General features: G+C 40.3%; 2 protein-coding genes across 7 annotated transcripts in view; one reads left to right on the top strand and one right to left on the bottom strand.

Annotated features, from left to right (window-relative positions):
• ZFC3H1 (zinc finger C3H1-type containing) overlaps positions 1-10,722 on the bottom strand; it is a 59,308-nt gene extending 48,586 nt beyond the window's left edge. For 3 of the 5 annotated variants that reach the window (XM_073327771.1, XM_073327774.1, XM_073327775.1), the window contains exons 1-2: positions 9,998-10,722; positions 1,458-1,877 (exon numbers count right to left, since the gene is read on the bottom strand). In XM_073327771.1, coding sequence (XP_073183872.1) covers positions 1,458-1,877; positions 9,998-10,565 — 988 coding nt within the window. In that variant the 5' untranslated portion in view covers positions 10,566-10,722. The remainder of the gene's footprint in view (positions 1-1,457; positions 1,878-9,997) is intronic. The other 2 variants (XM_073327772.1, XM_073327773.1) reach the window with 1 other exon arrangement.
• Positions 10,007-22,403, top strand: THAP2 (THAP domain containing 2). 2 transcript variants are annotated; one of them, XM_073327777.1, is made up of 5 exons: positions 10,007-11,095; positions 12,687-12,882; positions 17,368-18,117; positions 20,307-20,375; positions 21,470-22,403. In XM_073327777.1, the coding sequence occupies exons 1-3, from the start codon at positions 11,025-11,027 to the stop codon at positions 17,743-17,745; spliced, it is 645 nt and encodes a 214-aa protein (XP_073183878.1). In that variant the 5' UTR covers positions 10,007-11,024; the 3' UTR covers positions 17,746-18,117; positions 20,307-20,375; positions 21,470-22,403. The 2 variants fall into 2 exon arrangements, with proteins under 2 accessions (XP_073183878.1, XP_073183877.1); XM_073327776.1 differs by having other exon boundaries at positions 20,307-22,403.
• Positions 22,404-22,608: the final 205 nt, after the last annotated feature.

Below are 22,608 nucleotides of genomic sequence, written 5' to 3'. Positions count from 1 at the left end.
TATTCTCTCATTCCCTTCCTTTACTGGCTTCCTATCTCCTGCTGGATCATGCTCAAGCTAATCATCTTGACTCTCAATGCTTTTGTCTTATATTTCTCATGCTCTGATGCTTTGTATCATCTCAGATTCATGCTTTCTTCTGTGCTGTGTCTACAGTTTAGAATATCCTCCCACTTCTGTTCATCATGCTTCTATCTGGCCCCCTTTCAAACCCACTTCTTACATAAATCTTCCCTACCTCTTTCCCACAATGATTTCTCCATTTCTTTTCCTTACCTGAACTCTTACAGTGTGTTTTGTCTTATATTACAACTTAAGTTCTTCTGGGTAGGAACATTTATTACACTACAAGAAACACTTGAGAGAAAAACTCTCACACTAGAGTATACGATTGTCACTAAATTTCAATCCTCCCCTTTCAGCTTTAACAGAGAAACTTTTGCCATTGCACATTCTAGTCTCACAAGAAGGAAGCCAGTAAGGAAAAGAGATCGAAAATATAAGAGATGATTAAACGAAAGCCCAAGATTCCAGTTACGAGCAGGATGCCTCAGGCTGTTAATTTAGTTTTTTAAAAAAATCTCAAGAAAACAAACTACATTTCAAAAGCAGTAAGTCAGCTCTTAGCACTAGTTATTCCACCTACTCTTTTACACTGTTAACAGCAATGCTCCCTGTGAAATTTAAGGCTGCCACAGCTCTCGTTTTCAAATTATTATTTTTTTAAATAAAGACAGCACATGTTAGAACAGTAATCAATTCTGGCTTATCAAAATTAAATTACCATTTTGCAGTTAAAAACACCAGCACTAAATAGCATAATATGATCACTCAGAGCCCTTCAAATAGGATACCACAGTCAGGAGCCACCAAGTATGACATCCATGCTTGGCCTTCAGGTGATATTACCATAGTAATAAAACTATGTATTTTTTTAAAAGTGTTTCTTTAGGTTATTAAAACGGAAATTGTTTAGATTTTAACAACAATTTATTTTAAATATGTGCTGTATGTTTCCTTTTTATAGTTAGTTAATGCGGATAAGGGAAGAAGGCTGATTAGACAACTAGTGATTCATCAATTTCACTTTCTGATTCTCATGCACTAATATACAGTGTTGAAAACCTAAATATAACAGAAGGGAAATATTCTAATGTTGTTCTCCTGCCCTACTCTCTCTCTCCAAACAAGTTATTTACATTTAAGTTAGAAAATTTTGTGAAAATATTTATAATAATTTATTTTATATTTTGGATCAATCTTTAATTAAATCTTTAAATGTTGAAGATGTTATACTTCAGGACAAGTTCCAAATTTAAAATAAGTTATTTGATGTAAAACCACTTTCTTTTAACAATATCAAGCTTCAAAGAAGCACAACTTTCCCAAATACCTAGTAGAATCACAAAGATTCTTGCTGTAACAGGTTAATGCAGACAGGAACGTTCGATAGTTACCTTGACTGGATTCTGAGAGTTCAGATTTTTGTGACAGCTGTTTTGTTCCATCTTTAGTTTTTTTCAATCTGTTCCTCTCAGCCGACGTAGACAGTTTTTGCCTGAGAGGTTTCAGTTCAAATGCCTGAAAGGCTATAACCTGATTTTTCTCCTCAGGAGACACTTCTTTTATAGTTTCTTTTGTAATACTGACATTTTCTACAGCGATTTGGTCCTCAGCGTTTGCTGTTTTAGCATCATCTTGGTGCACAGTTTCTTCTCTGCTATTCAGAGCCAGTTTTTCATCTTTATTAATATATTCAAGCTCAAGCTGAATCTGCTTGTATTTCAGAAGAAGATCCTCAAAGCTTTCTTCCATACAGTTTTCATTTTTAGATGGGTAGTTCTGTTTTCTAGATGGAGATCTTCCAAAAGTTTTGGCTGAATTATTTGTTAAGAAAACTAAATTTCATCAATTTCTGCCCTTAATATCGTAGAGATTAAGATACAATGAATGAAGATTAAGCAACAATATGTAACAAATTAAAATGTGTTCTCCCACTGGAGTAATTTAGTATTAGAACTTCATATTGAACTCTCCTCCCCATTTTCAGAAACAGAACTTAATTTGTCAAACACATAACAATATGCATATTTTATACGTTAGTCTTAAGAACGGAATATAAAGTTTAACATACTGATCACACTTACCCACTGTCAAGTAGCATCTTCTTGCTCAATTTCATTAATTCACATTTCTTTTATAGGATACTTTACAACTGTTCTCAAATGTAGAAAAATACCATCTTTTTTTATTCATTTTTTAAGACTTCTGTAACTCTTATAGCTCAAGGAATTGCCCAGCAAGTTTTCTCTCTCTCCACCCACAACCTCTGACTCACTGGAACTGCAATGGTGGAGACTGATAGGGAGGAGCTCACCTGGTGGTTAGACTTGCTCAAAGCAAATTAGTGAGCCTCAGACTTCTCTGACAGAAGTATGACTCAGCCACTGACTCCCTCTGTGTGGTCTTGAATAAGTTACTGAAACTTCATTCTGACACAGTTTAACCATCCATAAAACGCTGAGACCAAGCAACAGCGCAGTTAAAATCTGTAGCAACCGTGTTCCAACATCTGAGCTAAAGCCACAGATAATTACCACCAACAACCAAGAAAAGTAAACCACAAGGAGCCAAGGGCTCCAGGACTTATCATCAGAACAGTCAGGAATATACTAGTTCGTTTTGCAGCCACTGCTCAGGACCAAACCTTTTGGTTTACAAGGTGTTGTGCATGCATTCCCAATGGACACCGCTTTTCTATTGGGTTTTGGCTTGGCAACAGGAGCTTGACCCACAGCCCAGAGCAGATAATGGAAAGACTCCTGCTGACTTTCATACGGAGTTTCATGGATCAGGCCTTAAGTACACAAACAATTCCACAAGGAGAATGCAGAATTATCTTATTAAAGACTGTATTTCCTTCCATAGTGACACATGGAAGATTGTTATTAATCATTACTAACAAATTAAGATTGTATATACTAGAAGTGCCTATTATGATTTGAAGAAGCCCTGTAAATATATTTATTAAGAAATCAAAGTACTTGCCTCCTTTGAAAAGCTCTTTGAAATCTGACAGAGAACCAGATTATATTATTATTGCTACTAATACTAATGATCTAAACAGCCTTGTAATACATTGTTACACCAATATGTATTACACGCTATTGGTGCATTTACAGACTGCTGAAGGCACTCAAGGTATTTCCTGTGCTTTATTGTTTACATGAAACCAGGACCCAAAGATTACTTCTATTTGGACATGTTATAGCCAAACTAAGTGCCTTTCATAGTTTCTTATCCAAATAAACACGCGTTCTTGTAAATTTAAACCAACCTATTTGGCACAGTTCAATGTGAACCAAAAACTAATAGCAAAAGACCCTCTGGCATTTTGAGTTTACTTAAACATCTACATTAGAACTTCTTTTACCCTAGTCTAAACTTTAGAATGCTAACATAGCTACTTAATAACTCTTCTGTAGGACTCTGCTTTAATTAGCCGAAACACCTTAATTCTCCAAAAGTTATATTTATACAGCAAAAAAATTGTTTTAACCTGATGAGTCAGTCTTGCTCCTTGTGCAACAGGTGAACATTATGATAATTCAAAATACTTTTCCACTAAGGCTGTTGTGTACTAACAATACAGCTAAAATTAAAGCACAATGAAATTTCTGTAATCTGTTAATTTAAACATGCTGAGTACTCGGATATAGAACCATAATTATCTGCACAGCATTTCAAAGCGAAGCCACCCTCATGACCATGGGGGCACGAGTGACCTGGACATATCAATATGTTCATCTCAGAGAGGTCTGAATATCTTTGAAAAACATCCTCCAAAACTGCTTAGGTTATTCTAGCAAAACATTTGCTATTGCCATAACATGTCGAGCCTCAGCATAATGATCGACTAGGATAAACGATGTACAAAACAAAACAACTAAGATAGTATATACAAAAGTGCCCATTATAATTTGAAGAAGCCCTGTAAATATATATTAATAAGAAATCAAACTATTTCGGAATTCTGGAATGGATAATCCCAAACCACCATAAGTGGGATATTTGCAAATTGATAAACATTGCTAAAGTAAAAGTAAAAATGCCCCTTACACAGGCAATTTGGGGGGAGGGGGGGGGAGCATTAGCAGACAATCCTAAATTTTGGAATTTTTTAAAAGTATCTTTATGTATTTTTTGTAAAGACTGCTTAATTTAATCTACTTAGAACTATTCTGTATCTATTTCTCTTCTCTCATGTGGGATGGCCTAAAGGTGAGGAACACTATGAGAATTAGAGAAGGGTGGGGTTTTTTTGTTTGTTTTTTTAAAAGAGTATGTAAAAAATGGTAGGGGAAATATCCTAATGTGTCTCAAGAGTGGAAGTGATGAGGAATTCTTAAAAATACAATTTAAAACGTTTACACAAATATCATCTAGGACTAGGTTAAGGACAGGCAACACAGATATGAATACATGAAGATAAAAAAATAAAACAAACAGGCTACAGCTGTTATCCTTCAAAACATTCTGCAAAATTGAACCAAAGAGCCAGGCAGGTTAAAGAAACCTTCAACTCAGCTACTAAAGACTGATGAAAAACAAACAACAGAAACAGTTTAGAACTTATCTCCCCAAATAAATCCACATTTTGGGGTTCCACACTGCAGACTCAAATCCATCTAATCTACAGATTTGAAATTTCAGCAAAAAAACCTGAACAAAATATAAGAACGATCATACTGTGTAGGACCAATGGTCCACCTAGCCCAATATCCTGTCTTCTGACAGTGGCCAGAACCAGATGCTTCAGAGGGAATGAACAGAACAGGGCAATCTTGACTGATACACTCCATCGTCCAGTCCCAGCTTCTAGCAGTTGGAGATTTAGGGACACCAAGAGCATGGGATTCTGACCCTGACCACCTTGGCTAATACCCACTGATGGGCTTATCTTCCTTGAATTTATCTGATTTTTGAAACCAGTTATACTTTTGGCCTTCACATCATCACATGGCACTGAGTTCCACAGGTAGACAGTGTGTTAAATTGAGTACTTTATTTTGTTTTAGACCTGCTGTCTATTAATTTCATTGGGTGACCCCAAGTCCATATGTTATGTGAAGGGGTAAAGAACACTTCTCTATACCATTCATGGTTTTTTAGACGTCTATCGTATCCCCCCTTAAGAAGTCTCTTTTCTAAGATGAACAGTTCCAGTCTTTTTAATCTCTTCTTTGGTAGTTGTTCCACACTCCTGATCATTTTTGTTGCCCTTCTCTGCATCAGTTCCAATTTAACATATCTTTGTTGAGATAGGGTGACAGAACTGCACACAGTATTCAAGATGTGGGTGTAGCATGGATTTATAAAGTGGCATTATTTTCTGTCTTAATTTCTGTCCCTTTCCTACCTGTTCCTAATATTGTTAGCTTTAACTACTGCTGCACATTGAGTGGATCTTTTCAGAGAACTATCTACAGTGATTCCAACATCTCTTTCTTGAATGGTAACAGCTAATTTAGACCCCATCATTTTGTATGTGCAGTTGGGATTATTTTTTCCAACGTGCTTAATTTGCACTTATCAACATTGAATCTTATCTGCCATTTTGTTGCCCAGTCACCCACCTTATAAGTTCCCTCTGTATCTCTGCTTTGGACTTAAACATCTTGAGTAATGTTGTATCATATGCAAACTTTACCACCCCATTGTTTATCTCCTTTTCCAGATCATTTATGAATATGTTCAAAAGCACTGGTCCCAGCACAGATCTTTGGGGTACCCCGCTGTTCACCTCTCTCCATGGTGAAAACTGGCCATTTATTCCTACCCTTTGTTTCTTTCCTTTTAACCAATTACTGATCCATGAGAGGACCTTTCCTCTTATCCCATGACTGCTTATTTTGCTTAAGAGCTTTTGCTGTCGGACCTTGCAAAAGGCTTTCTGAAAGTCCAAATACACTACATCCACATGCTTGCCAACATCCTCCAAGAATTCTAATAGATTTGGGGAGGCATGATTTCTCTTTACAAAAGCCGCTTTAATTCTTTCCCCAACATATTGTGTTTATCTATGCACCTGACAATTCTGTTCTTTACTATAGCTTCAACCAAATTTGCCTGGTACTAAAGTTAGGCTTACCAGGCTGTAATTATCAAGATCACCTCTGAAGCCTTTTTTAAAATCAGCATTACATTAGCTATTCTCCAGTCATCTGTGTGTGTGTACAGAGGCTGATTTACATGATAGTTTACATACCAGTTAATACTTGTGCAATTTCAGATTTGAGTTTCTTCTGCGCTCTTGGGTGAATACCATTTGAGTCCTGGTGACTTATTATTCTTTATGAGTTTGTTCGCAAACTTCCTCTACTGATGACTCAATCTGAGACAATTCCTCACATTTGTCATCTAAAAAGAATGGCTCAGGTGTGGGGATCTCCCCACATTCTCTACAGTCAAGACTGATCCAAAGACTTCATTCAGCTTCTCCACAATGGCCTTGTCTTTGAGTGCTCCTTTAGCACCGGATTGGCCAGCAGTCCCAGTGATGGTTTGGCAAGCTTCCTGCTTGAGGTACTTAAAAAAAAAATTGCTGTTAGCTAATGACAAAAACTAGTTGCTCATGTAATTCTTTCTTAGCCTAACCTTATTATACCTTTGCACTTGACTTAACAGAGTTAATACTCCTTTCTAGTTTCCTCACTAGGATCTGACTCCCATCTTTTAAAGGATACGTTTTTTACTCTAATCACCTCTTTTACTCTGCTATTTAGCTATGGGGGCATTTTTTTTTTTTTTTTGGATTCTCTTACAATTAGTTTGAGCCTCTATTATAGTCTTTTTAAATAGTCTCCATGCAGTCTACAGGCATTTCACCCTTGAGACTATTCATTTTAAATTTCCGTTTAGCTAGCCTCCTCATTTTTGTGTAGTTCCCCTTTTGAAGTTAAATGCTAGTGTGGTGGGTCTCTTTGGCATTTTTACCCTTAAAAGTATGTTAAATTTAATCACATTACGGTCACGATTACTAAGTGGTTTGGCTATATTCATTCTTAAACCAGATCCTGTGTTCCCCTTAGGACTAAACCAAGACTTGGTTAAAGATGTAAGGAATTAATAAAGAACACTGTGACTGAACATCAGTTACAAAGTTTACCAACTGAACTAAAAGTTAAAGCCCAAGAAAAAAGGGAGCAGTACTGAAAACAAAATTGAAGTACTTATCTGTAACAGGAATTTAGACTCCCACATGTATTCCCTTCTAAAGGTTACCTGTAACTCAGATGGGGATTTCTTCCATACCCAAAAATTAATCTCCATACTCAACAAAAGAGTTCAGAATCCAGACTACTGACATCACTGAGGCCCCTGAGACGTTAAGAAATATTTCCTGGTGCTGTTCAAAAAAAAAAAAAAGAAAAAAAAGGGGGGGGGGGTTTGCTGGAGCCATGTATGCACAAAGCCCTGGTTCCATAGGTGGGGAATACCACTTCTCCCTGTCAGAGATGGCACATATCAAAGACTTCTCAAAGGGCTACTTGCCACTGGAAATTCCAAAGGGGGCTCCAAAGCCCATATGGGTATATCTACCCTAAAGCTGGGAGCAAACCTCCCAGACCATGTAGACAGACTCACACTAGCATACTAAAAATAGCTTGTGGACATTGTGGCATGGGCGGAGGCTCAGGTCTGGGTCTGAGCTTAGGTGGCTGGCCCAGGGCTGCAACATCCACACAGCTATTTTTTGCATGCTAATAAGAGCCCCACTAACACATCTGTCCACTTGCAGTGTAGACAATCACATAATTCTCTTAATAGGAAAGTGAAGGCTGCTGCAGAAGGCATGCATCCAGAAGTCCTCACTCCATTAATACCAACAGGAGTACAGGTAGCTGCACTATTTTAGAGAGTTGTAATATCAACTGTGGCATGTGACAAAAGTTGTGGTAAGCACAGAAAATGATTAAGCATTTCATTTTGAAATCTTATGTCTACTTTAGAGTATGAATGATATTTCAAAATCTCAGTTCATTAAGCAGCAGTGACATTAGCTCCTCCTGTGTAATGTTTACCAATAAATTATGTCTAAAACCCAGTAAAGCAGGGCTAGGGTTTTCTCAATTGTTATCTCTTTTAAAAAAATAAAATATCATTAGTTTCTTCATCATAAAGAGTGTAAAAGTAAATTTTATGCTGGCGCTAATAACTTTTGCAAGGCTCATCTAGAACAATCATTACAGTACTACTCACGCAAAACAATAATTATTGGCAGAGTCATTTTCTAGTATTTAGAGCAACACTGAGAACGAAGAGATTTAGGCCATGTCTGCATTACCACTTATGTCAGCAAAACTTATGTTGCTCAGGGGTGTGAAAAAAAACACTCCCCTGAGAGACATAAGTTTCACTGGCATAAGCGGTAGTGTGCACAGCACTATGACGACGGGAGAACTTCTCCTGCCGACATAGCTACTGCCACTCATTGGAGGTAGTTTAATTATGCTGTCGGCACAAAGTGGCTACACAAGAGATCTTACAGTGGCGCAGATGCATCAGGATAGCTGTGCCGCTGTAAGATCTCTAGTGTAGACATAGCCTAAGGTTCTATTTCTAGCTTTACCAGAGACTCACTACATGACCTTGGGCTCAAGTCACATTTTCTCTATTTTCCCATCTTAAGAGAGACATTCTTGGATGAAAAGCACTACACAAATACTGATAAGATTCAAGTAACGTTCTGATGGTAACATATGAAGTTAAACAGTTAACTAAGGCTGCTCTTACAACACTTACTCCCCTCACTCCAAATGTAGTCTTATGTTAAGGCTAACAATCTTCAAATATTAACTGGACTTGAAATAACAGGGATTTCTCTTTCTGATCTTTTAAACAGATCTCAAGCCCCCCCCCCCCCCCCCCCAAGTCTTGGCTTCACTAAGAAAAATATCCATTGCTGATAACCACTGTGAGTAACTGATACAGCTGAGTGAGTGATGTACATAACTTAATTAAAAGTGTAGACAATGACAAACTGCTTTCAACACTACAGCAAAGGAGAACAGGTTTTAACTAGTTTCTGAAAGCAAACTTGATGCAATTTATCACTATCTACACTTAAGCTACGTTGCACACCAGTTCAGTGCACCCATTCCTGACCCTCCACCAATGCATGGTTTTCCTGCTGTAGACCAGGACAAAGACCTACCCAACTTAAAGTGAGAGAAGTTTCCTCACTGGTTTTGCCACTTCACCTGCCATAGGAAGAACCATTAAGGCACCGTCCAGACCGACCAGCCAACTGTTCTAGAGCAAACAGGACTCTGCTACAAATGACCATATCAGACAACATTGGGCTTGATATATGCGTTTTGCATTCATCTCCCCGTGAAAGTAGAATTAAAGCAAAGCATAGCAACAACCAAGATTAGAAGTCACAAGTCTGCACTACAGTTGACAATGCTAAAAGCAGACTGGGAGATGTACTGAATTCATCACTGCCCAAGAGGCAAAATTAGCAACTTCAGAATTTTACTGCTCAGATAATTAGTCTAAGTATTTAGGTTAAGGCTCCCTTCCCTGGGGCTGACCTGCTCCGCAGGTCTCCTGTCAGGCTGGGGAAGACAAGGCCACATGGAACCTAGCCCACTGAGCTTTGCATCAGCCTTCAGGCTTTGCTCCTAACAGAGCCTATCCGGATCAGTGACCCAGCTTCACACCAACCCCTCTTCATGCACCCTGGGGAATGCGACCCTGAGGCACAGCCCCTAGATATGAACTAGAGCGTGCTCAGGGCGTTGTGCTGTTCGAGGTACTTATGAGAGGCCTTTAAGTTTGGCTCGCCACTCAGGCCCTTTCTCCTTCCCCACAGCCGGGTCCCAGTCACCCAGCGCCGTAGGGAAACAAGGGACACAGCCAGGCCCGTCCCGAGCAGTGGGAAGTGGCCCCTTCTCCCCCCCTCCCCCGCCGTTGTCCCGCACAAGGATACACTTCCGAGGGGAGGACTCTCTCCAGTTCTGGCCGCAGCTGAATCCGGGTCCTCCCCCGCCCCCCGGCGGCCTTCCGGGGGGGTTGCTTCCCCGATCTCCCCCACCCCGGCTTCTGCCCCAGCGGCCCCCGCCGCGGTAAGGCCTGCCTCGGAAGCGGAACCGATCCAGCGCGTTGTGGCTGCGTTCCCAGAACGAGAGCCTGGGGCCAGAGTCGGAGTGGGAGCCCGGAGGCATCCGCGACGAAGGCAGTGGCGGCGGGTGAGAGCGGAACGACTCCTTGGGCCGGTAGCCGCCGTGGCTGTGCAGGTGGCCGAGCTCCGGGGGCGGCTGGTGCCGCGAGCGGGGGAAGCGGCGCGAGGAGGAGGAGGAGAGGGAGGCGCCGCCGCGGAGGCTGGGAGGCGGCCTGCGCCTCGAGTAGGGCCTGGTGCTGATGAGGCCGCTGGCGGGCTCGGAGCCGTTATTGTCATCGTCGCTGATCTCGCCGTCCTCCAGCTCCCCCTCCTCCTTCGGGGACAGGCCGCGAGGCTCCAGCGGCGCCGCCTCGGCAGGGGCTGTGGCCGCCGCCATGGGCCCGGTCCAGGCGCTCAGGGGAAGCGGGGAGCGGTTCGCAGCGGCACAAGCGCTTTCGATTCCGGAGTAGCCCAGCCCCAAAAGTTCCCCACCACGTCTGTCTTCAGGATGCCCCCCGCCAGCTTCTATTCTCGCGAGAATTCCCCTCTCTCATCCCCCCCCCTCTGGAGGGGAAGGAAGCCATAGTAGATGGCGTCATAGAGAGGGGCTGCGCGCTGTATCATGGGAGTTGTAGTTCTGACTGGCAGACGGGGAGCGTCCGTTATAGAGGAGAGGAGAGAGCCGGGAGCGAGGCGAGCCCGGCCGTCCTGCAATGGGGCGGGGGTGGATAACGGCCTCCAAGGGCAGTGGCGTTTCCCGCCATGTTGGTGAAGGAACGGGACGGAGTCGCTGGGACGCCGCCATCTTAATAAAGGGAAAGAGCGAGCCTCCCCAGCGCGCCGCCTGTTAGGGGACATGCCGACCAGCTGCGCGGCGGCGGGGTGCGCCGCCGTTTACAACAAGAGCGTCAACGTCAGCTTCCACCGGTACCGCCCGGGCGGGGGGAGTGTTAGGCCGGGCTCTCCGGGCGGCTCTCCGCCCCCGTGGCTGGGGAAGCCGGGTTTGTGTTCTTGCCTCCGGCTCTCTAACCAGCGGTCCTTCCCATTAGAGCGGGCTGTAACGCGGCGCCGCCGCTGCTGCGCGCTGGCCCCGCGCGGGGCGGCCCCCCGGGCTACGCGGGCTGTGTGCTTCGGTTGATGAACTCCCCATACCAGTCGCCCGTGTAGACACGGGTCAGCCCCTTCCGGGCCGTCGGTGTGGTGCTGGTGTAGTTTAGCCTGCGCTTTGCGGAGTTCTGAGCCCGTCAGATGATCCCTTCAAAGAAGTGAAGCTCTCAAAAGCTTGACCAGGTTTTCTTTTTCCTGCTGCTTTTTCGCACTGAAATTCAGATCTGCCCCATAACAAGAATGAAAGTTGAGCATATGAGAAAGGAAGAAAGTATTAGTCAGTCCTGTCTAAAGCTGCTATTTGTTTCTTTTGACATCTTCTAAAGTCGAATTAACAGCTGGGAGAAAGAATGTCTTTGTTAAAGAACCAAAAACCTCACCTCTTCAGATAAGGGCTGAACTCTAGTATGCGCCTCTGAGACTCCCAAGCAGCCCTTTAGCCACACTAGGGAAGGTCAGATATTATTCCTGGTATTTTTGTGCTAAAATACATATTTAAACGTTTGACAATTAAACCTTTTAGACTTTATACATTGAAGCAAAAAAAGGGGGGCACAAACCCCATTTTAAAAACTCCTTTATCAGTCATATTTAAATCTTAGTTCAGTCACTTGTGTCTTTTGGACTTAGTATTTGGAAGCTAACTTCTATGCACAGACCCGTCAAGTCACACTAAGACTTGTGGAAAACATTGTTGTTTTGTATTCCTTGTAAAGATGAATTGCAATGGGTTTCTTTAAATTAAGTTTAGTGGTTTGTTCACTTTATTATTTTATATTTATATTACACTAGCACTCCAAATTCCCAGTTATTTTGGTTTGTGTTTTTTTTTCCCCTGAAGGTTTTTTTTTTTCACCCTTTATTGTTTATTTGCAATCATAGTAAAAAAAGACTTGATAAATTTCAAGGTCAGAAGGGACTGATGGTGAGGTAATGAGCCATCCCTGAACTAGAGCCTCATTAAGCCATATGCAGTGGTGAGTCATTCCTGTGCTCAGCTCAGCTGTTCCACAAGCCAGGAGCTGGTCTGGTGACTCTCAGGGCATATACCAGCCTCACAGGAGACACAGTAGCATGGTCAGCCCAACATAAATTTATGGCTTGGAACACCACTACCTGATAGTGATGACCGACTTTACAGACTTCAGGCTGCTCGAGCCCTGCCCATGTTTCACCTTAGCTCCTAGCTGTACTCGTGGCTTGTCCCAACCCTTCTTTTGACTCCGGCTCTGGTTCCTGGCCCAGCTGTTGCTGCACCAACTTACTTCCACTGTACCAACTGGGCTGCACCCTCTACATCTTGTTTCTGACTTCTTGTATAACACAGGCCATAGAACTGCCCCAAAATAATTCTTGTATAAATAATACTAGTGATATATTATCTCATTATTTCTATTGTCTTTTCTCTTAGATTTCCCTTGGATCCCAAGAGAAGAAAGGAATGGATACGTCTTGTAAAACGCAATAATTTTGTGCCAGGCAAACACACTTTTCTTTGCTCAAAGCATTTTGAATCCTCCTGTTTTGACCTAACTGGACAAACTAGACGACTTAGAATGGATGCTGTTCCTACAATTTTTGATTTCCCTGCTCATCTAAAACTCAGGGTAGGTTATTGGAATGTATGTCACTCTCTGAAGTCTTCTGCATTTTTTCAGTTACAAAAAAAACTTCACACACATGACCATCCCATACAAAATTTTACATAAATTTAAAGAAAATAAACTCAAACAAAAAGTTAATTCAACAGTTTGCCTTATTTTACAGTCATAACACTGTAGCATGTCATCCACACCAATCAGCTATTTTTTAAATGGAAAAATGTGATTATAAAATCACTAGTGTTGGTAGGGAAATAGGAGTATGAATAGTATCTGAAATTACTTTTTTAATCTTTTATTTTTTTAATGGAGATTGTGTCCCTTTTATAAACACAGACAACTATAAATGCATCGCTGCCTAAAACTCATCCCAGAGATGCCCTCATTTTTGTCATTTAACATTGCTATGTGGTACAACATGTTCCCAAATTACTAGAATAGAAATATTTAAACTTTTGAAGAAATGTGGTTCCAGAGAAGTTTCTTCCATTGGCAATTCAGCATGTTCGCTAGTATGCCCCAGTTCTTTTCTTTTCTTCCTTCCTTCGGCATCACTTGCTTTACTATTGTTACCAGGCAAGCAGTTTTGTAACTCTCACTTGCAACTTATACTAGCACAGACCATGGTGGATGGATTTAAATCATCTATACTAATCATGATTTAAATCAGCAAGCAGGAAACCTTGATTTAAATAAGCAATTTTAATCTGTTTTGTATTTGTGCTTTTTAAGTACTTTTCTAAAGGAAGGCGTATTCTCATTGGTTGGGGACGATTAGAACATTGATTTGCAACTAAATATAGCCTTTATATTAAATTTGGTGGTGCTTTTTTTTGCTAACTAGATGGATACACTATACATATATGCATTGTTTAAGATAGTTTAACCTACATTTATTTGGATTCTGAAGTTTTACTTATGTTAGAAAATTGTGAATGATGCATTTCTTATTTACTAGACGATGAATATTTTTACTTGTAATTTGTCAAGTTGTATTTGGATGGAAATTCAAATCTAATTAAATGTGCAAAAACAGCATTATAAGGGCTCCTTTATTATTAAATAAAACTACCTTAAAAGTGCTGGATACATAAGACAAAAAGTGTATCAAGAAGTTTATGAAAATATTTTGTATTTAAAATTGACTTATTAATCAACTGAAGTGTAATATGTAGATTGTTTCTGGTCACTGTGTCTAGCGGATCTCTTTCTCTCCCAGTCAGAGGTGCTGACTTATTTTTCTCAGTGGGTGCTCCACTCCTGCCCCTGCTCCGCCTTTCCCTGAGGCCCTGCCCTTGCTCTGCCACTTCCTGCCCCCGACACCCTCCTCCCGCGCCGAACAGGTGCTGAGCACTTCCTTTTTTTTTTTTTTTTTTTTTCTGTGGGTGTTTGAGCCCTGGAGTGCCTATGGCAGGGGTGGGCAAACTTTTTGGCGCGAGGGCCACACTGGGGTGTGAAACTGTATGGAGGGCCAGGTAGGGAAGGCTGTGCCCCAGACAGCCTGGCTCCCACCCCCTTTCACTTCCCACCCCCCTCAGAATCCCCCACCCATCTAACCCCTCCTTGTCCCCTGACCTCCCCCCTCCCAGGACCCCTGCCCCTAATTGTCCCCTGGGACTTCACCTCCTATCTAACCCCCACAGTCCCCGTCCCCTGACTGCCCACCCCAGAACCTCTGCCCTGCCAACCTCCCCCGTTCCCTGTCCCCCAACTGCCCCATCCCGGGACCCCCTGCCCCTAACCGCGCCCCCCCCCGGGACCCCATCTCCTCTCCAACTGCTCCCTGACTGCCCCCCAGGATCCCCTACCCCTTATCCAACCCCTCAGCCCCCTTACCATGCCGCTCAGAGTAGCATGTCTGGGAGCCGTGCCGGAGCCTGACACGCTGCCGCAGTGCCCTTCATGAGTGCACAGCCCCGCCGCCCAGAGTGCTGCCCCCTGCTCAGAGTGCTGAGGGGGTACAGCAGGGGAGGGGCCAGGGGCTAGCCTCTTGGGCCAGGGGCTCAGGGGCCGAGAAGGACAGTCCCGCGGGCCGTAGTTTGCCCACCTCTGGCCTATGGAGTCAGCACCTATGCTCCTAGTATTTATTTATAGACTGGAAAACAAGCTTTCCTGCTTTTTTCAACTCCCAGTCAGTGTCTCAACTTTGAGTGCACAAGAAATTGAACTGAACTAGTTTAATAAACTGAATTGAAGAAAATATTCTCTCTGCACCTGTAAAAGAGGCTACTTCTATAAGAAGTTGTTTTAACACTTCAACAACCAGTGGTTCCAGGTGCTTAGCCAGTGACTTCCACCATTTAAGTGGTGTGACTTTATTTAAAACTTCAGCAGCAAACATGGATTGCTAAATATAATTTTTTTGTTTAAATTATTTTAATAGATTAAAGTACATGTAGGGCTTTAAAATAGGTTGTCAATTTCAAATGAATTTTAAATAAATAAACCCTGTGTTTAATTTAAAACATTAATTAATTTGTTTTATCCACCTTGGCACTGACATTCTACAACTATTTCTTCTTGCCCATGGTGCTTGAAAGCCATGAACATCTGCTGTTTCTTAGTAGTTTAAAGATGGCACTAGATGCTGTGGTCATGGCTGAGGGAATGTAGAAGCAGAGGCTGAAATGACAATAAGTGATTGGGATTACAGTTGATCTGCACTCAGTATCTGAGCTGTTTGCACTAATGAAAACAGATGATGAGATGGTCTGTTCAAATTACTTATCGCTGTGTTATTCAGCAAAGAAACAGTTTATTCATCAGTAATTGGGTTTTAGAATGAGCTGCTACTCTGCAAATTAACTAACACTAGCATCAGTTTTGAAAACAAAATGTGATCTCATGCATTCGATGACAGAAAGGTGATGAAGTACAGGAGCAATTGAAAAGTTTTTTATTGTATTATACAGTATTTTATTTTGGTGGTGGTATTTTTTTTCCCTCTGAGAGAAACTGATTGAGAAATTCAAACATAAAAAGGGGAAATTAACATGAACATCTCTAATCTCTGTTTCATAATAGCTATTACAGTTCAATTTTATGACTTAAATTTGAAGCTGCACAGTAAGAGAGCTCCTCTGAGCTAGCTGCATTTGGCTGTGTGCCTTTGAAAGAGAACTGGTTGCTGCTGAAGCATATAAAAGTAAAGGACGTTTTTCTGTTTTGCAAGATCCCTCTTGTTTTTGACACTGAAGAAATTCTCAATGAAGTGCAAATGGAATGGTTTAAACTACAAGAAAGCACAGGTCTTAAGGTACTGAAGCCAGGAGCTGTTCTGTGTTCTGCTCCCTGGATGTTGCCTACAAATTCAAATTCATGCAAAGAACACCATTTCAGCAGCACGTGTTCGTGGAAATATTTTTCATATTAAGGGATGACAACAAATCTGCATACATCTGCAGCCAACAGCTACTATGCAGAAAAGTCTCTTTAAACTGTCCCAAAAATCTGCTTTATTTTACTAATGAGCAAAGATCACAAAATTGGTTTAAAAAAATCAGTGTTGATTAATAAAATTAACATATAATAGGAGGAATTCTAATGGAGGCCTGTTCACACTTCTAAAAATATGTGAAGTGTGAAAAATATTGCTTCTCATAGTCCTGGCAATATTTTTTTCTATCAAGGTTTAGGCATTCCTGATACAGTAATTATTACAGCTGATCTTCAGGTTCATGAGCAAAATGCCTTAGCATGGATGAAATTGGACACCTGGCTCAAAATTAATAAGAATACTGTGTGTTTTAAATGTACCTAGTTACTGCAGACTTAGTATGGTTCTGTTCTGAAAAATGAAATTGTAAGAAATGGCACCTGTTTGTCAATTACTGTGAATAAAAATAGGGACCATTGTGCAGTTACAATTGGCTTGTTTTGTTCTCTTGTTTGTTTATAAATCCTAGTCATAGCTGCTTGACATCATCAGATAAAACTTAAAATCTAGTCAAATGAGGCTTACTTTATTTTTCAGAAATCAAAACTTTATTGTATGATTTATTTATGCATTACTAGTTACTCTTGCTTACTGTTTTTTCACAGTCTAAATTTATTTAAAGGTTTAATTGTAATCAGTTGTTTGTTCACACAGAAAAAAGCTACTATAAACTATTTTGGAACTGAGAAAATTGTATAACTTTTATATTCTTTTTTCTTAATTTTTCCATTCTATCCATTTCCAAAAGAACTATTCTTCCTATTCTCATCTTGCACATTGTGGATCTATGTAAATGATCGGGATCTGTCTTTCCCTAATATCATGCTTTATTAGATTAGAAGGACTAGGGAGTGGGATACCTTCTAACATTTATGGGGGGTTTATTACAAATGCAATAATACATATTTACACAAAATGTACAGGCTCCTTGTATTTGAATTTCTAGAAATGTAGTAATTACAGGTTAAATTAATTTGAAGTTTGGCATTTTATAAACTTGCATAATGCCATGATAAATTTAGGTTTTATTTCCTTTCCTGTCATTTTATTTACAGACACCTATGTCAAGAAATCTTCTGAAGAAGAAAGATGCTTATATCCCAGAAGGGGTATCTAACTTCAAAACAAACATTAGCTGTAGACAAGTACTACTTGAACACAGTTATGCTTTCAGAAGCCCCATGGAAGCCAAGAAAAGGATAATTAAGTTAGAAAAGGAGATAGCAAGCTTGAGAAGAAGAATGAAGAACTGCATTCAGAAAGAACGTAGAGCCACACAAAGATGGATAGAAATGACTTGCCTCATCAAAAACTTGGAAACAAATAATATTTTGCCAGGAGTTACGTTGGACCACATTTTACCAAGTGCCTTAAGAAACCTTCCCTTGGAAGATTTCAAAAATATTTTACAGGAACAGCAAGACCATCTATAACAGCTTTGCCGATTTTAAACCTAGACTTCAAAATTTAAATTTATACTGAACATAATGCCAAAAAATTTATCCAGCCTAATTAATGTGTTTTTCTAGGACATTCTTGTGGTGGTGAGGGACAACTTTGGTTCTTATGCCTGCTTAATTAATTGCAAATACCCGTCTATTACTAATGAAAACTTCACAAGTCTTTTGATTGTGATTGAAAACTTACTATCAGTTAATAAGAGTGCCTTATGCAAGAACTGTGAATTAACTGTCTTTTCATTTTTTGAATAATTGAGGATTGTGTTTTGGTTGATTGGTCTAATTTGTAGAACATCTGAGTAATTGAAATGGACCAGTTTTTGATGGAACACATGCTCTATTCAGGTAAGTTTTACTTTAAGAATAATAATCACCACTTTATATTACTAACAATCAAACATAGAAATGTTTTACTAGTGGACACTGGCCCACAGTCCCTCATACCCCTGAGATTCACAGTTAAGTACCTTCAGCACCATCACTCGAGACCACAGAGGCCTCTGTGTGTGTCCAGGGTCCATAGTAAGTCATGGGGTAGAGGCCGGACATGCTGGGGAGAAGTGGCCTAGTAAGCCCAGAAAGGAGCAGCATTTACTTTGTTCTGGTTCATTGGAGGTTCCCGAAGAAGATGAGACTTTTCCACTGAGTTCTGTCTTTTCCCAGGAGCTGCCATTGCAGCTGCCCAGGGTGATGTCGGAGACCACAGCCATTGTAGTGTTACAGGACCTTAGCTTGGGTATCCTGTGGATACCTGTGGTCTGCCATTTTGGCAGCAGGACAGTGTAGAGAGCAATTTCCATGAGGGGTTGTTACAGAAATTTGCTATATATGCACATATACATATATATATGTGCTGCACATATGCACATATACAAAAAGGTTAAGTTGTATGGAAACACAATTAAGCTAGCAATACAAACTGCAAGAGAGGCCACTTGTGAACTGACAGCAAATGCCAAAGTGATGTTGAAAGTATGGAAGTTGCATTTTTGACAAAGTGCTGAAGCAAGCATTTTAGACATGCCAGATGAACGGTGTCTTGGAAGGCAGAATGGATGTCAGCACTGAACCACCATTAGCAGAAGAATCAGAAAGAGCAGTGAAAAAGTTGAAAAATGGGAAAGCTTCAACGATAGACAGTGTAATAGCTGAGACACTAAAAATCAGCGCAACAAGTGCTATCAAAGCATTAAGAAAATATACAAGAAGGTATGGGAGCAGGAGGAGCTACTGGATGACTGGGTAAAGACAATAGTATGTACCAATCCTGAAGAAAGGTGATGCTGTCAATCTGAATAATTATAGAGGTTATTGTCAGTATCATGGAAAATGAACATAATTATCAACAGATTAAGACTGGCTTTTGAGGAAGTGAGACTTCAGGACAGGTTGAAGTTGCATTGATCAGATATTTATGCTCCAACAGTTTATTTGGGCATGGGAGACTGGAAGGATGAGAAGGGGGATTAAAGATAGTTGCTGTTTTCATCAATTTCACGAAGGCATTTCAGTTACTTTCCATAATGCTTTTCTCCAAAACATTAAAATCATATGGCTTCTTGATAAGATAATTGCAATTATAAAAGTTATGTACAAGGACTCCTGTAGTGTGACCTAAGAGTTGGTGGAAAGCTAAACTAAGCTGGTTGGGCAAATAGTAGCACATATTGATCTGGTTATTAATCTGGATAAAACTAAGTCCCTGACCACAACCTCCAGCTCCAGCTACCTCACTATTAACCTTTCCAGATGGGACATCAAGCAAGTGGCATCTGTCAAATATTTGGGCAGCCCCCTAGACTGTGCTGGAGGATGCTTGAAATATGTGGACATTTGTGTATCAGCAGTTGCTGCCATATTCTGGGCCCTTCCGCAGCCTCTGTGGGAAGGCTATGACATCAGGCTTGTGAGGAAGCTATGGATCTAAATAGCCACAGTTAAAGCAACTCTCTTATACAGAAATGAATTGTGGGTGCTGAGGAAGCCTTAAGAACACCAGATTATGAGAACTGAAAAATGTCAGTCTTTGTCAGCTGCTCTATATGAAGTGGCAGGACAAGACCCAAAATGAGGATATTTGAAGCCAAACCCATCAGTCCCCTCCAGCAGCACTGGTTTGGTTTCAGTGGCTTTCTTGGTATGGAGGTATTATTAGAACGGAAAAATAATGAATTTCAAAGTGCATGTACCAAGGAATTCCATTACATGGCCGATGAGCACATGGGTATCAAAAACTTTGATAGTGCAACAAGATTACCAGTGATGGATATCAACTGAATATATAACTAGACCTCCTTAAGCATCTTGCCCAGAGATCGATCCAGTGGTGCTTGATTTGCAAGGAGGCCATGTCCCTTTGAAATTTGTCATGAAAACTAAATGTATAGCTTGTTGGGATATTCACCATTTTCTCCTAAAGTGATTTTTTTAATCATTCATAAGTTATCTTTAGATGAGAGTACATAAAGCTTCAAAAGAAATATTTCCTTTAAAAATGTACTTAATAATGAATTCTTGTACTTTTTTTCTTTTAGGTATTGTCCATCTCGGAGATGTTTCATACAAGTATATACTACAGGCATTTTGCTGTACCTTTTATTAAGGTAAGTGCTTTTCAAGTAAAAGATATAAAAAATAGACTTCAGAAGTGGCTAAGCAGTATACCCTACCTGTACTCTTCAGCTTTTTTCAAATTTTAAGCTAGTTCAATATATAAATAAATTTATATCTTGCCTTTTATGAAGGAGGAACATGTTAGCTGGGGGGAAGGGAGGTGTGTTTGGTTTTCTGCCCGCTTTCCTTTTTTCACCAATTAGAAGATGGCAGCTGTCACATGAAGAAAAGGGAACTTAGTTATTCTCTTCAAAATATCCTATGCTAATGGTGCTTACCCTTTTTTTCTTTTTTGGCACATAACTGCTTATACTGCTCAGAAGCAAAGTTTTGTTTTTAATCCTACTTGGTGAGTATCTCTCATTCTTTCCTTTGAACACTGAGTCACAAAAATAGTTGATTTTAAAAAGCCTGCCTCAACCTACTTCTTGAGGTAGGTTGATACTCTTTAAAATAGTGGTACAAACTTATTAAAATCACAACTTCAAATGCTGATTACGTAAATCATGGCAAATTTAGTATTTTACAGATCTTAATTAGGACTCTCTATCAGTGGTGTGAACAGTGGAATAACATCTCAATCTTGATAATGTTTGGGTGTCAAGTTCCAATAAAGACAAGACTTGTTTGTCAAATTAGATAATTTAATAGTAATAGATCTTCCACACACCAGAAACGGAGACAAATGTGAAGAGAAATAATATATATGGCAGATTACCGTTAGATACATCTTAACTGGTGGTAATACCAAGGGCCCCAGTCATGGGCCAGGATCATGTTGTGCTAGGTATTTGTATAAACACGCACACAGACTGTTCACACCCCAATGAGTCTAAATCTAACTATAAGACAAGAGGCCAAAGGTGGATACAGACAGATAAAGGAGCTCAAGGAAACAGCAACTTAATATTGGTCGGCATGATAGGCTGTGGTCCTAACATGCCAGATGCTTAACTGTAAAGTTCTTTTGCAGTATTCCCTGGAGATCAATCTCTTTGCATGAGCTTTTGAAGAAGGGACACAATACAATACACTTTTGTTCATATTTCCTTTTTAATATTTAGCCCTTTACCTTTTATTATAGGTCTGTACCTTCTCCTTTTCCAGTCACTTCTACCAAAGAAGGTTTTGGTCTTCACCTCAATTTATTTATGGGTTCTGGAGCAGGTTATGTCATAACAAAAGCAATACTTGTTAGTCTGTTTTCCAAAAATGTCATGTAGACTTATAAACCAAATGTTTATTTTGTATTAGTTTTTGAACAGAGTATAGGTTTTATTTGAAATCCATCTTACTGCGTAATTAATCATTAAACACCATGCTATGTAACAGGTAACCTTAAGTCTTGTATGATCATTTTGACAAAGTGCTTATGTTTTTTATAACTATTATGCTAGTTTCAAATAAAAATGTCACTTTTCAACTGGTGTATGAAATTTTCTTCTGAGAAATGTAGTTACTGCTTGTCTTACACATCCTCATGTTTGCTATATGAATATTTTTATGTGCTAAGCTGAATTGTATAAAATTCCAGCATTGATTGTATCAACTGAAGGAAAATTGTACATCTGTGCAACTGGCTACATTTGAAGTTGTCATAATATAAAGGGAAGGGTAAACACCTTTAAAATCCCTCCTGGCCAGAGGAAAAATCCTTTCACCTATAAAGGGTTAAGAAGCCAGGATAACCTCGCTGGCACCTGACCAAAATGACCAATGAGGAGACAAGATACTTTAAAAAGCTGGGGGGAGGGAGAAAACAAATCTGTCTGTCTGATGCTTTTGCCGGGGACAATACAGGAATGGAGTCTTAAAACTTAGTAAGTAATCTAGCTAGATATGCGTTAGATTATGACTTCTTTAAATGGCTGAGAAAATAAGCTGTGCTGAATAGAATGGATATTCCAGTCTGTGTGTCTTTTTGTAATTTAAGGTTTTGCCTAGAGGGATTATCTATGTTTTGAATCTGATTACCCTGTAAGGTATTTACCATCCTGATTTTACAGAGGTGATTCTTTTTATTGTTACTTCTATTAAAATTCTTTTTTTTTTTTCCAAGAACTGAATGCTTTTTTTTATTGTTCTTAAGATCCAAGGGTTTGGGTCTGTGGTCACCTATGCAAATTGGTGAGGATTTTTACCAAACCTTCCCCAGGAAGTGGCATGTAAGGGTTGGGAGGCTTTTGGGGGGAAAAGACGTTACCAAACCTTCCCCAGGAAGTG

Source organism: Lepidochelys kempii, chromosome 1, assembly GCF_965140265.1.
Source record: "Lepidochelys kempii isolate rLepKem1 chromosome 1, rLepKem1.hap2, whole genome shotgun sequence".
NCBI lineage: Eukaryota > Metazoa > Chordata > Testudines > Cheloniidae > Lepidochelys > Lepidochelys kempii.
This window is presented reverse-complemented; position numbering and strand designations above follow the sequence as displayed.

Coding starts and splice junctions, on each gene's coding strand:
- THAP2 (XM_073327777.1), top strand. CDS start 11,025: ATGCCGACCAGCTGCGCGGCGGCGGGGTGCGCCGCCGTTTACAACAAG. Junction 11,096..12,686: donor GTCAACGTCAGCTTCCACCG/GTACCGCCCGGG, acceptor CTTTTCTCTTAG/ATTTCCCTTGGATCCCAAGA. Junction 12,883..17,367: donor CTGCTCATCTAAAACTCAGG/GTAGGTTATTGG, acceptor TTTTATTTACAG/ACACCTATGTCAAGAAATCT.